General features: G+C 35.9%; 1 protein-coding gene across 1 annotated transcript in view; it reads right to left on the bottom strand.

Annotated features, from left to right (window-relative positions):
* Trm1 (tRNA methyltransferase 1) overlaps positions 1 to 14,973 on the bottom strand; it is a 97,046-nt gene that overhangs the window by 17,876 nt on the left and 64,197 nt on the right. Inside the window, exons 10-11 of the mRNA XM_090371373.1 lie at positions 13,436 to 13,521; positions 2,525 to 2,633 (exon numbers count right to left, since the gene is read on the bottom strand). Coding sequence (XP_090227499.1) covers positions 2,525 to 2,633; positions 13,436 to 13,521 — 195 coding nt within the window. The remainder of the gene's footprint in view (positions 1 to 2,524; positions 2,634 to 13,435; positions 13,522 to 14,973) is intronic.

Below are 14,973 nucleotides of genomic sequence, written 5' to 3' on the forward strand. Positions count from 1 at the left end.
ACGAAATCTCCTTCACCGTAAGGTTTCCCACTCATGGCGATCATTCAGCTGAGTTCATAGCTTGCAGTAACGGAAGCAACATTCCCTTTCTCAATTTTCGTAAAACAAGTCTGTTGCTGTCTCATGTTAGCCTTCAATTCCCTGAGTCTTGAGACACGCATTGGGCCTTCATATTTATCGTAAGATCGATGGTTTGTTTCATAATGTCTTTTCAAGTTGTACTCTTTTGGCGTGGCAATGCTTTTGTTGCAAATTAAACAATGTATCTTTCCATTCACCGTTGTGCAAAAATACTGTAATTCCCATTTTTCTTGAAACACTTGCCCTTCTTCGTTCAGTTTCCATTTTCTCTTAACTGGAGAAGCACTAACCATTTTTAAAAATGATGTGCAATCTGAAAAATAATAAAATTAAATTAAAAATAAAATCACCGGTTAAAAAACTGAAACGAAATTTAGGCCAGCTTATGTATTGTTACAAGCGAGATAAACGGGTTTTTACCTCATGCTCGTTGGTTCCACTCTCTCACTCAGGCCGAGCGGTTTACCTTAACGAGAGAGGAACCTTTCCCACTTGTGGGCCGTGGAATTCAGATCAGGACCAGGTACCCACACCAATAAATTGGCAAGAATGCTAGAATTCTTGTCGTAAGGCAGCCGCACACGATATTCAAAATTCTAAATTACTTCAATTAACAGATTTTGCGAATCGTTACAGTGTCCTTTGTGCGGGCCGCATGCGGCCAGCATGTTTGCCATGCCTGCTCTATGCCAAAACAGGACCGCGTTTTGAAGAGCTTATGCCTTAAAAACCATAAAGCTTCTTCGTCTGAGCTGAAAAGAGAATGGGAAGAACTATAGGAGTGGTAGCAAGTGCAGTAACAGTCAGAAGACACCTTTTCAAAAATGGATTTGTAGCCCGTCGTCCTAAGAAGAAGCCTCTCCTCACACACAAAATGAAAAAGGCACGATTAATTTGGTGTAAGGAGCATGTCAAATAGACCCCTGAACAGTGGAAGTTAGTTATTTTCTTGGATGAGAAGAAATTCAACCTGCATTACTCTGATGGGAGACAAACGATTTGCCGTAGACGTAGTGAAGAATACCGTACAGTCTGGATGGTGTCTACATTGAAATTCCCTACATTGAAATTCCAGCCAAATGACACGAGGGGTGCATTTCGTATCGCAGAGTAGGTCACCTGCAGTTTATAAAAGGTTATGTAAACGCCAATGGATACCTGGTATACTGGAAGACAAATTGCTGCCAACCATTAGAGACCATTTCAACCTGCCAAATAACTGCATCTTTCAGGACTCTTCTCTTTGTTATCAGGTGAAAAGTGTAAGTAGGCACTTCTATAGTTACTTTAGCTTCGTTTCTGCATTAGAGATTTGACAGTAATGTGTTTACGTTTGTTACAGGTGAAAAAAAAAAAAAAAAAATGGTAGGAAGAAGAACGGTCCATTACAACCAGGAAACAGCCTGGACCTGAATCTTATAGAGAACTGTTGGCATTGTGTGGAATCTGCAGTTGCCAGAAAGAAACCAAAGACCCTTTGTGAACTTCAGGAAGCCATAATTCGTGTTTGGAAACCATGAACTATCAGTTGATTATCTTCAGAAATTGATCTTGTCAATGCCTCGACAGTCGCTGATGTCATCAGGGCCAGAGGCAGTCAAACTAAATATTATTTTGCACCTGATGAACTTTTCATTTTGTTTTCCATTTAAAATGATAAACTGAAGCTTATGATAACATTTCAGCCGTAATTGTCATGTTTACCAAAACTGTTGTATAAAGGTTGCAAATGCTCATTTTGGAATATTTTGAGAGCACCTGTCAAATATTACTTAGCTTTGCCTTAACTATTAATAAATATCTTTTGTTTATATTTCTATTTGTGATGCTAGTCATTAATGTAACATACCATTGCAAAAAAGGGTAGGAAATGTGAAATTTCTAGGTGATGCATTTTCTTTGAACACCAGTATACATATCTAAGGCTGTAGATAGTTTCTCTAATACCTAATATCTTAATACCATTTTTTAATTATTGTTTTTGAATAAATGTTATAAAGCAGGGAGGGTATACCTCAATGGTAATATTCTTTATTGTTATCCACTAGTCTATTTTCAATTCAGATTTTCATTTTCTTATTCCAGTATGCATATTTTTATCAATTTAATGTCTTTCTTATCTATTTCTGCTCTAAAAAAATTTCTATCAATTTTAATTTTTAATTATATCAAATTCTTTCATTCTTTCCCATAATTGACAAAAAAGAAATACTGGGCAGTTAAATTTGACTGCTGTACCTGGCTTTGTCTGATACAGAAAAAAAAAAAAAAAAACCCCTTTGAAACTCAGAAGTGCAATGTTTACGACCATTTGTTATCCTTCACCTATTTTTCTAATCAAGTAATTTAGTAATACATACTACAAGACTATAAAATTAGAGTTGAATTATAAACACATTAAATTTTACAATTAATATCAATGGATTTTGAATGTTTCACTTACCCATGCTCTAATTATATCCCATATCACCTCAGGTGGTGCATCTGTTTTCACAGACTCTGGAGAAGTATGGGAAAAGGACACTTTATAACCAGCATTCAGAATTGCTGATCTGAAATACAAGAGATGCTACATTAATTTAATTTGGCAAAGTTCTAAATCAACTTCAATTGCAAAATCCAGAATTCAATTGTTTCACTAATTACAAAGGTTTCCAAAGTTTTATAACTTCTACCCCTCCCTAAAATATTTCATAAAGTTTATATCTCCCCTTATAGTAATAGCCATTAGTGCAAGGAAGCCACAGGTTTTTGCTGCATTGGCCGGGGGACAAAAAAAAAAATAAAAATAAAAAAACACCCACTGAGTACATAAGAAAATACAAATTATTTACTTCTCTCCTCACATAGCTAATTATCCAGTTGACCTTTGAATTTATTCAAACTATCAGCCTCAACTACCTGTGAAGGTAACCTATTCCAGCAATCAATGACTCACTGGCTAAAAGAAAACTTCCTACAATCTAGTCTAAACCTTTACTTGTAATTTGAATTTATACCACTGAATTCTGGAATTCTCTATAACAGTGAAAATTCTGCCTTTTTTCATTTTACTAACCCCTCTCAGAGCTTTATAAATGTCAACCAGGTCACCACTAGGGTGCCTGGTTGCCTAGCGCTGCAGCCCACATATACAAAGTCTTTCCTTATATGGTTGCACTTTTGTCAATCTCACCATGTGAGTTGCTTGTCTTTGGACCATTTCAAGAAGGTCAATGTCTTTTTTCAGATGGGGTCTCCATATATGAACACAGTATTCCAAATGCGGTCTTACAATTTCCTTATACACTGGGACTATGATCTCCATATTTCTACAGGATAATGTTCAATAAATCATTGATACCACACCGTGGGCTTTCCTGTCTGTCTGTTTACACTGATCAGAAAACTTCATATCCACCTGTATTATAACTCCCAGATTCTTGCTGCCTCCACTGTTTTTAATTAAACCCCACCAAGCACATAATTTATTTTGAAGTTGCTATTCCCAACCTTGCATTTTGCTGCATTAAATCAAAACTTTTCTGACCATTCTTGCAGCCTGGTCAAGTCATTTTGAAAGAGCACTGCTTGGTACTGATTGTTAACTACTCTACCAATCTTTACATTGTCTGCAAATTTTTACATCAAACCTTCTATCCCATCATTGATGTCATTTATGAAAATCAGAAAAAAAAGTGGTCCATGAACTGATTCTTGGGGGACCCCACTTCTGACTTGAAAATACATCAATCTAAAGAATATCCCCATTAATCACAACTCTCTTCTTTCTGACCGGCAGCTGCCGAGCAATCCATCTTAAATTTTTTCCAGTAACTCCAACATATTTCAGCATATACAATAACTTCTCATGAGGGACTTAGCTAAATGTCTTACTACCATTCAAAAAAACTATGTCAAAATTGTTCCCTACATCCAGCTTATGAGTAACTGTGTCAAAATAGGTTACTATGTTAGTTATGATTTCCCGTTCAGAAAACCATGTTGCATATTTTTCAGAATGCCACATCTATCTAAATGTCCTTGTATTGCATTCTTAATCATTACTTCTTAGATTTTCCCTACCTCTGAAGGCGGACTAATTGGTCTGTAGTTACCAAATCTGCTCTTGGAACAGCCTTTATGTACTGGTGATACATTGGTAGTAGTAGTAGAGGCATGTGAAGAAAGCAAGCGTATGAACTTATGCAGGATCAGCCAAAAAAAAAAAAAAATACAAAACAATTCCCTCTAAATATTTGTCCAGTTCCTCCTTAAATTTATTTAACCTATCAACTTCCACAACGACAGATGGAAGTTTGTTCCAGCTATTAACCACACGCTGGCTAAAGGCAAATTTCCGCACATCTATTCTACATCTGTCCTTCCTCAATTTCAATTTATGCCCCCTTAGGTTCGTAATCTGAACAAGTGGAACAATCCCATCAGAATTCAGCATGCTCAACCCATTCAAGGCCTTATACACCTCAATCAGATCACCTCGCAGGTGCCTAGTCTCCAGCTGCTGCAATTTGCAGAATAGGAGCATGTATGCTTGCATGTATACCAATGCTAGAAATATAGTAAATAAATTTGATGAATTTGAAGTGTTGGTCAAGACATCAAAGGCGGATATTGTTGGGATAGCAGAGACGTGGTGTCACACAGATATAAGGAATGCTGAACTGGAATTTGGGGAGTACAATGTGTACAGAAAGGATAGATAGGATAGGAAGGGAGGAGGTGTTATGCTGTTAATAAAGAAAAACATAAAATCAAAAGAAGTGCATCCAGTTGATATAGATGAACAGTGCACTGTTGAGTCAGTTTGGTGTGACATAAGTACTGTGAAAGCAAAAATAAGAGTAGGAGTGTGTTATAGGCCTAATGACTTGAATGAGTACAATGAACAATTGTACAGAGAAATAGAGTGGGCTAGTAAATCGCAATGTCTTATAATGGGGGATTTTAACTTCCCAGATATTGACTGGAACTTGTGGGTTGGTCACTCACACACTAGTCAGACTTTTGTGGATTTATTGGACGATTTGTTTTCTGAAGCAGCATATTCGAGAGGCAACCAGAGAAAGTAAAACTCTTGATCTGGTTATCAACAGTGATCATTCGTGTATTAAGAATTTGCAGATAAAGGAACCACAGTGTACTGATGTAGGATTTACTTAAAGATTTAATATAGTTAAAGATTTAATTACCATCAAGGGTAAAGGAAAGAGTTTTTGCTTCCGTAAGGGTGAGTACAGTGGTCTCAGACAGTTTTTAAATTCTGTACAGTCGGATCAACTGACGATGTTACCAACAGTATTTTCTAAGTGGGAAGCATTCAAGGAATTAATCGTGGAAGCTACTAAAAATTTCATACCTATTAAGAAATATTGTTCAAGGTTTAGGCCAAAATGGTTATCAAATGAACTAATGAGACTCGTGACAGAGAAGAAAAATGCATGGGATTTTCTACCACCTTAAGTGTAGTACCACACAGTTGGTACGTTTCTCTGGGGTTACTTCTACCCATATGCAGTACTTTGCATTTTTCAATGTTAAACTTCAGTTGTCACTTCTCAGTCCATCTGCCCAAATTTTCTAGATCCTGTTGCAGTAACACACTGCCATTACTGTCATTAACAACCCTGCCAACCTTTGTGTCATCTGCAAACTTGAATACTAAGCCTGATATACCTTCATCAATATCATTGATAAATATACAAAACAACAGTGGACCCAACACCGAACCCTTGGGGACTCCACTAATAACTTTAGTCCACGAAGAGCAGCACCCATTGATTACCACCCTCTGTCTTCTCCCACTCAACCATCCTTTTATCCATTGTAGCAACTTACCCTTAATACCATTCTGCTCCAATTTGTACAGTAGTCTTCCATGTGCAACAGTTTCAAAAGCTTTCCTGAAATCCAAGTATATGATATCAAAATTATTTTTTGCATCCAGTTCCTTTGTAACCATATCGTAATAACCAATCAAATTTGTCATACAAGACTTTCCCTTAACAAACACATGCTGTGTCTAAATTGTTGCTGCAGTCTTGTCTAGATGATCCTGCAATGCATCTTTAACCAGTGACTCCATTATTTTATCCAGAACAGAAGATAAACTAACTGGTCTGTAATTACTCGTGTCACCCTTCAATCCCCCTTTGTGAATTGGGGACATATTTGCACATCTCCAGTCAGTGGGGACCTCCCCTGAGTCCAAGGATGCTCTCATAATTATGGCTAAGGGTTTGTTTACTTCCTTTGCCACCTCCTTTACTATAACTGGATAGATCCCATCCACCCCAGGTGCCTTTCTCATGTTTAACTTCAACAATTTCTCCTCCACTTTGTTCTCAGTTATTACAAAATCATTATGCACCCTACTACAATTTGATAACCTTGTGGCATATTCAAACCTTAATAACTCCTCATGTGTGAATATACATGAAAATACTCATTCAGTTTTTTGCTATCTGAGCAGGATCATCAACAGTCGAACTATCAATATCAAGTGGACCAATCTGATTCATCCCCTTCCTTTTAGAGTTTATATAAATAAAGAAATCCTTTCTGTTTTTCTTAGCATCCTTTGCCAAAGATTTCTAGTAATCTGCCTTCGCCTGCCTAACCTCCTTTGTGACTTGATTACAGACTAGCTTATATATATATATATATCATAGACTTCTGTGTCGCCTGATAATTTATATGCATCCCATGCATTTTTCTTCTCTGCCACGAGTCTGATTAGTTCATTTGACAACCATTTAAGGCTAAACCTTGAACAATATTTATTAATAGGTATGAAACGTTTAGTAGCTTCAACTATTAATTCCTTGAATGCTTCCCACTTTAGAATTTGCTGTTGGTAACATCATCAGTTGTTCCCACTGTACAGAATTTAAAAAAACTGTCTGAGGCCACTATAGTCACCTTTACGGAAGCAAAAACCCCTTCCTTTATCCCTGATGGTAATTATATCTTTAAGTAAATCCCACATTAGTACACTGTGATCACTGCCACCTAATTATTCCTTTATCTGCAAATTCTTAATACACAAATGATCACTGCTGATAACCAGATCAAGAGTATTCCCCTCTCTGGTTGCCTCTTGAACATGCTGCTGCAGAAAACAATCATCTAATAAATCCACAAAAGTCTTACTAGTGTGCGAGTGACCAACCCATAAGTTCCAGTCTATATCTGGGAAGTTAAAATCCCCCATTATAAGACATTCTGATTTACTAGCCCACTATTTCTCTGTACAATTGTTCATTGTACTCATTCCAGTCATTAGGTCTATAACACACTCCTACTCTTATTTTTGCTTTCACAGTGCTTATGTCACACCAAACTGACTCAACAGTGCACTGTTCATCTGTATCAACTGGATGCACTTCTTTTGATTTTATGTTTTTTCTTAATTAACAGCATAGCACCTCCTCCCTTCCTATCCTGTCTATCCTTTCTGTACACATTGTATACCCCAAATTCCAGTTGTGCATTCCTTACATCTGTGTGAAACCACGTCTCTGCTATCGCAACAATATCTGCCCTTGATGTCTTGACCAACACTTCAAATTCATCAAATTTATTTACTATACTTCTAGCATTGGTATATATGCAAGTATACATGTACCTATTCTTATTATTAGTTACCCTAACACATCCCATATACCCACCTGTTTCACGATGACTGCCATCAGTCCCTGAAACCCCCAACACCCCTCACTCCACGCCACTGCTTATTCTAATAGAAGTAGTGCAAGAATCACCTTCACCTCTGCCTGCAGCTACTTTTAACCTTTTAATCTGTGAATCCCCCCAAGCTAGCAGTTTTCCGACCCATCTAACACTGCGTCGATAGCATCAGCAAATATTCTTGCACCCTTTCTATTTAAGTGTATCCCATCCCTGTAGAAGCAGTTTCTCCTGTTAACAAGCACAGACCAAGCAGAAAAAAATTTTACCCCTTGAGCCTTGCACATTTCCTCCAGGGCCGAATTGATTGACAAGGCTCTCATCATGTACTCCCTCCCATCGTGTCTGGGCAGAATTGCAGACACTTTCAAATTTAACCCTAATTCTCGACTTTTTTGCAACAATGACCTGTACTTGTTAAGTAAATCTGCAGATCTCCTAATCTTAATGTCATTTGGTGCCAATGTGTATAACAATATCATCCTTTGTGCCCTTAAAAGATGATATATGCTTTACAACGTCATCAACTTTTGCCCCTGGCAGACATACCCTGGTCCTATTCCATCTATCCTTTTTACACAATATATTCACTGTCTCCCTGACAATAGAGTCACCGAAGATAACTAACTCCTGTGGGACCAGCACATTGTCTTGGAGGTTGCCGCTGTATTGCCTGATGCCCAGGAGTGAGCTCTGGCATTGAGTTGGGCAGCGGAGAGCTTGACGGGACCCTCATATTAATTTCTTCAAGGGCATCTACCCTACACCTCAAGCTCTTATAGACGCCCATCAGAACGCTGAGCTAATGCCTAATTTCTAGACACTCTCTGCATCTGGCACACACAAAGACATCCTCCTTGGCTAGATCATGTTCCGTTCCAGAGAGTTCGGCAAAAATTTCACAAGTTGCAAATTTTTTAGATTGTGATGCAACAGAGAATCGCCCCCCTCAGTTCTCCCCCGAGTCACAGCACTCCTGCCACTTTGTGCCCGTTGCTTTTCTGCTCGAGTCTGGGGCATGATATTTTAAATTAATAAGATTAATAAATTTAGTTAATTGTCAATATACACTATCTAATAGAGAATATTAAATGCAAGGATGCAAATTACACTATATAATTTTACGTTAGAGCTACCTAGTTACCACAATTAAAAATTTGAATTCCCTACCACTCTATACAAAAACAATGGCTGCAAGATTCGAACGAAACAACGGTTTTACGTATATTAAGTAGTAATCTACAAAAACTCTTATCTAAATTAAAAATAACCACCGTATCTAGAACTATATGGCTACTCATAAAGTTCAATATAAAATAACAATTAGATAAATAAAATGGCAAACACTTATTGCTTTTTCGGAGCCTGTAATTCACAGCTGTAATTTTTAAAGAGAGTCTAATCCAAATCTGGTACTTCTCTAATCCAAAGGATTCTTTCCAGAGCCCAAAGATGTCCTCATAATTAACTTCAGTGGTTCATTACACTCTCTAGTGGCCTCCCTCAAAATTACTGTGAATATACCATGAACTCCAGGGGCCTTACTTGCCTTTATGCTTGAAAGTTTATCTAATAACCAGTCATCTGTAATTTCGAAATCACTAATTTCATATGACTTTCCCTCTCACATCCTTTTCTCAGCATGAAGTTTTGTTTTTTTTGTTTTTTCCCAGTAAACACACAGATGCAAAGTACCTGTTCAATTCATCTGCAACATCAGCTGGGATGTCTAAGACATCCATAAGGGTTTGATCTAATTCGGTCTTTTTTCTTCTTTGTATTCACATATACAAAAGATTCCTTGTCCCCATTAGCCAGTGCTCTCTAATATGTAGCCTTTGCCTCACTAACCTTATTGGTGGTACTATTATAAATCAACTTGTAGCTGTTGCAGACTTCGGTACTTTTCATTGCTCTATAACTGTCCCGTACTATCTTTCGTTGCTTTATTTGACCACCAGCTCCACATTCATCCATTTCAGCATCCTTGTCCTGCAATATTTTCTTAATTCATATTTTTTTTTTTATATGCATTCATGGCTTCTGTGATTTTTGCTTTAAAAAGGTATTCCATAATCCAAGTGCATTTGCCCTCACTCTACAATCCGTCCAATTAATAGATGCCATGTAGTGCATTAAACTTTCAAAGTGCCCTCTTTTGAAATTAAAACCAGTGCCTTTAACTAGTGCAACATCTTTCTCCATCATCCAACTGTTGACTGCATGATCACTATCTGCCAATGGTTCTTGTATTTTAAGCCTTGTGATGTCAATCTAATTCATGAATAATGATGAGATCAAGAATATTTTCACTCTTAGTATTATCTGTGACATGCTGGTACAAATAATAATCATCCAGTTTATTTAGAAAAAAAATTTCACTAAGGTGGGATTCTATCCCACTTATTCCAATCAGTCTGGGCGGATTGAAGTCGCCCATAATAAGACATTTCTTCTTGCTTGCTCATTCCATTTGCATGTAAAGACTCTCATCATATCATCACAATCTTCTGGTCTGCAGATTACTCCCACTCTCATTATACCTTTGCTTCCAACTCACACAACACAGATTCTATGCTGGCAGAAATAACTTCAGACTCAGCAAAAGCTCTTCATGCTCAGGCTGCTTTTTCATAAGAAGCATGACACCACCACCCCTCCTATCTTCCTAAACTTGTCATTTCCAATTTTCAGGTGGCATCACGTTTCTGTTAGCCCTATTATATCAGCATTAGTTGTTCATATTTTTCCAAGAGTTCAAATTCAGCCATTTTATTGACAACACTCCTGACATTACCCTTCAAGTGTTTACTACCCTGACATACCCCTTGAAGTTATTTAAGCTTTTTTCCATATCTTTCACATCTCGCTCATTTGAAATATTACTATACTCAGAACATCTTGTCAGCATCGGCTGTTGTGGCAAGAAACAAGAATTCTTAAGGTGAGTGCAATCATTACTTTGATCTACATTGCCAGATAAACCCAGATCTATATTCCCCTTCTCCACTTAACTAGCAGTTTTCCTGAACCGTTAAGGTATCCTCAATGATAGTGGCAAAAATCCTTGCACCATCTTCGTTCGTTCAAATGAATACCATTTCTACAAGATAGATTTCTTCTATCTGCAAGTGCAGACCACACTGATAAAAATTTCTTTAGAGTCTTGCTGATTCCTTCAAGTCTTGAGTTAAGCCACAAAGCTTTCAGCATATAATCCTCCTATTGTATCTTGGAAGAACTGCAGACACGTACACATTCTGACCTTACTCGTGGCATTTTTTCAGCATGGTCCTATGTTTATCCAACAAATGGTTAGGTTGTGTTTGTTCAATATCATTAGTCCCCATATGAATATTGATGCTCTCTTTACCCCCCCCTCTTAAAATCTGACAATCTGTTAGTAACATTATTAATTGTTGCTCCTGGAAAACAACCCTGATTCTGGTTCACCTATCTTTATTACAAAAAATTAACCATTTCCCTTACAATAGGGTCTCCCAAAAAAACTATATCACCTTCAAGTAGAGTGGTAAGCACTTGACTATTCTTATCTGGAACCAAAATCAGGGGTGCATCACTTAATAAATCATGAGATACTTTGGCACATTTCTCTTAATGCACCAAATTCTAATTTAAAACTGGTACACTGCTTACATCAGGTGCAAAGAAAAGAATCATCAGTTGAGCTAGGTTTGTACACTAGCCAAACCTTAGAATACATGCCACAGGCTATACAAATGACAAACTTGTGATCCACACTGGAAATGCCCACAGGCATTTCTGTCTGGGTCACAATTTTCTTGGACTTGGTACTGTAAGTGGATCTTCTAGCAACAATTATTAAGATAAAATCAGAACTTCAGAAAGATTAAAAAAATTTTAATTACTAAAATATTACAGAATTTAAATTACCAAAATATTACAGAAATGAAACTACTGCCAAAACTTGAATCACTAGAGAAGTTAAATTTAAGCTACCGAACAGAAGCTACGAAGTTACCATCAACATATCGACAACAAGGGCCTTCTGAATATTAAGTTGTAACTTTATAAATACTTAACTAAATACAAATATAAACTAAGCTAAGTGACTATATGGATTCAAATGATACGTTAACTACAGTTTAGTAAAAATAAACCTCAATATTATTCCAAAAACTAACCTGCTATGAAGTTCCGAAATTCAGGAAAACTGTATACAATCAAGTGCAGCAATGTGCAATGTGTGTGCTTCATGTTAATGTTCAACCAACAAATTCAATTACTTCGATAAATTTAATCTTTGCAAAAAAAAAAAAATGCTTATGTTTTGTTACAAAAGTGCTTCGTATATATATGCATTCCTCCCAAAAAAAAAAAAAAAAAAAACAAGTGTGCTCCCATTGAGGGGAGATGTGCCAGACACTTTGGGAACCTCTGACCTAATACATTGATTACAATAAAGCCTTGTTAATCTGAAATTCAGGCGATCAGATTCATCTGGCACTTAAATATTATTGAAAAAATAAAAAATAAAAGATAAAAAGTCATTTTCCAGCAGTGCTATGCTCATAACAATCTAAAATTAATTTACAAGAAACTTGACATATTACTTAATAAGTTACCTATATAATATTGGTGTAGATACACCATAGACAACTCTTAAACGAAAAACTACAATAGTAGTGTAAAGGGCATCATTTCATCTGTATCTCATATTGTGCTCATCCTTCACAATGAGTTACCATGTATTGCACTACCTCGAATAAGTAATACTTCGCTAATAGAGAAAAACTCTTAAAATATTATGCCTAGTTCTCTGGCAAAAACTTCACCACTGAATTCAGTTTTGATGAATGAATGTCTACTTTCCCTTTCTCACATACAGCTAACAATAAAAATGATTATCCATTTTTGGTGTTGGCTAATCTGAATATCAATAGCATATTCCTCATCAGCATCATTCTAGCTACAGATCAGAATCTTCTATCCTTTTATGCTGGTATAATTTATTGGCCTAATTTACCCTATTTCACATAAATGATTATGTTGTACATAATTATTCAATGCACTATTTAAACAGCTGTAAAAATCTTTCTTTCCTTTTTCTACGCAGAATGCGAGTTGCATTACAGTTGTTATCTCAACTTTAATCATCAATCAACTAAAATCTCAAATGAAGTAACTTATTCTTTTCCGGTAATGTAATCATCAACAGCGGAAAACTCTAAAAACAAGATGATCTTTAGTTTATCTCTTCTTTGTTGCTATAGCAGGTCAAAAGAAGGCATCAGTTTAAAGAGGGAATGTCACACTACAATTAAGGGGCAAGGATTACAGTTTATGAAGTTGAAAACACTTTAAAAACATTAAATATCTATAGAAACAGATAAGTATAATTTCTGTTTTTGATTTTTTTTTAAGTTCTATATGATTTGTAACACCTTAAAATGTTATGAAAATTTCTGTGATAGCTAGATATATATACTCATGTATAAGTATTTAGGCTCAATCATTATATGGCAGATAACATGAAAGTGAAACTAACTTTCTATCTCAAACATTTTACAGGTCAGAGAACTTCACTACAATCTTATTACTAACCATAAGAAGAATCTTTCTGTGCTTCTCTTCTTTGGTCTTTCAGAAACACTTTAATTGAACAATTTCATGTAAATCTTACCTGAACTGAATAATCTTGGGAACAGTAGAATGCACTACAGAAGCTAGTCTGTGTGAAGTGTAGAATAAGGGACAATTGGGCAGCTCCTTAATAAAACAATCAAAGGTAACAGATTATTAAAAAATATAAAAAAAACAGTAAGATTTTATTTGATATGGCAAATACAAAGAATGGTAGGAGGATTATTCAATACAGCAATATAAAAACTAATGATGGATCAGAATTATATTGCATGATATTTTTAAAATATAAAAAGCAATATACCAAAAATGGAATAACAAAAAAAGTATTTAAAAAACAATAATAAATAACCAGCTCATTTATTTTCATCAAAAACTTATTCAGATGAAGTTTTTATCATTATAATTAATTATATGAATATTTTGCTATAAATAAACAATGAGATCTGAAAACCACAGTCTATGGCAATTAGTCAAGGCACAGTTACAACAGCAATACAAATTTTGGACAGTTTTTCATATCAATATTAAGCCACATTACTAACTTCAGGAACATAATGTTCATTTTACCAAGACCAAAACTAGCTACTGTCAATATTAACTGGTTATTGTCCACATTATCCAACTGAAGAGAATAAAGGGTACAGAAAAACATTCAGCAAACACACTATGAATATTAGTGACAATCTTGACATTATTTAGCCAACTTACAATTGAAAATATTATCTTGATAATATTAGTCAAAAGGGGTTGGCTAATCTTACATAAAATGACACTTTTGTCAAATACCAAAAAGAAACTTTTTTAAAAAAATTACAGTGTCAATAAAAATTTTAATATCTAACAATATCAAATTGCTATAAAGTAACATTGAAAATTATAAGATCGATAATATTATAAAATTTTGATTTCATAGTCTCATGAAACCATGAAATTAGCATGGAACCAGGATTCATTTGCAACATTTTTCCAATCCTCCACTGTCCAGAGCTAGCTCACTGTAACCATACCTTCTTGTACCTTGGGGTATCACAGGAGGTGTGATACTCCATCTGTGAAAAGGTACAATGAGTTGCGTGAGTCTAAAATGCCTCTTTAGTTATGACTGTTGTACTGGGTTATTATTTGACTGATTGTAGCCTTTTTGTTATCTTGCATAAGTCTTGTCAGCATCCATTGGCCTTCCACATCAACAAGCTGTTTCCAACCACAAGATCACTGTTGGACATTATTTGCTTGCTGGACCACTCTCAATTAACACTAAAGATACAGCAGTATGTGAAAACTCCAGCACAGCACAGTTGTAATTTCCAAGTACTCGTTCCAGTAGCATCTAGCAGTGACTACCAAGCCACGTTCAAAATCACTCAATCTTGCCCATTCTCAACACTGAACTGTATACATAGCGCATTCCCATGTATCTGTCCACCTTTGTATTGCAATCTTCATCAGATATGTAGCTTTCTTTATGAACACATGCTGCTGTTACTGAAAGAGTATTTCATTTCATAAAAAGGATAGGTTTACCCAATAAAGTGGCCACTCAGTGTAGTTTAAAAATTCTAAAAAAAATAATAA

This window comes from Mastigoproctus giganteus, chromosome 4 (assembly GCF_048544385.1).
Source record: "Mastigoproctus giganteus isolate SK-2022 chromosome 4, ASM4854438v1, whole genome shotgun sequence".
Taxonomy (NCBI): Eukaryota; Metazoa; Arthropoda; class Arachnida; order Uropygi; family Thelyphonidae; genus Mastigoproctus; species Mastigoproctus giganteus.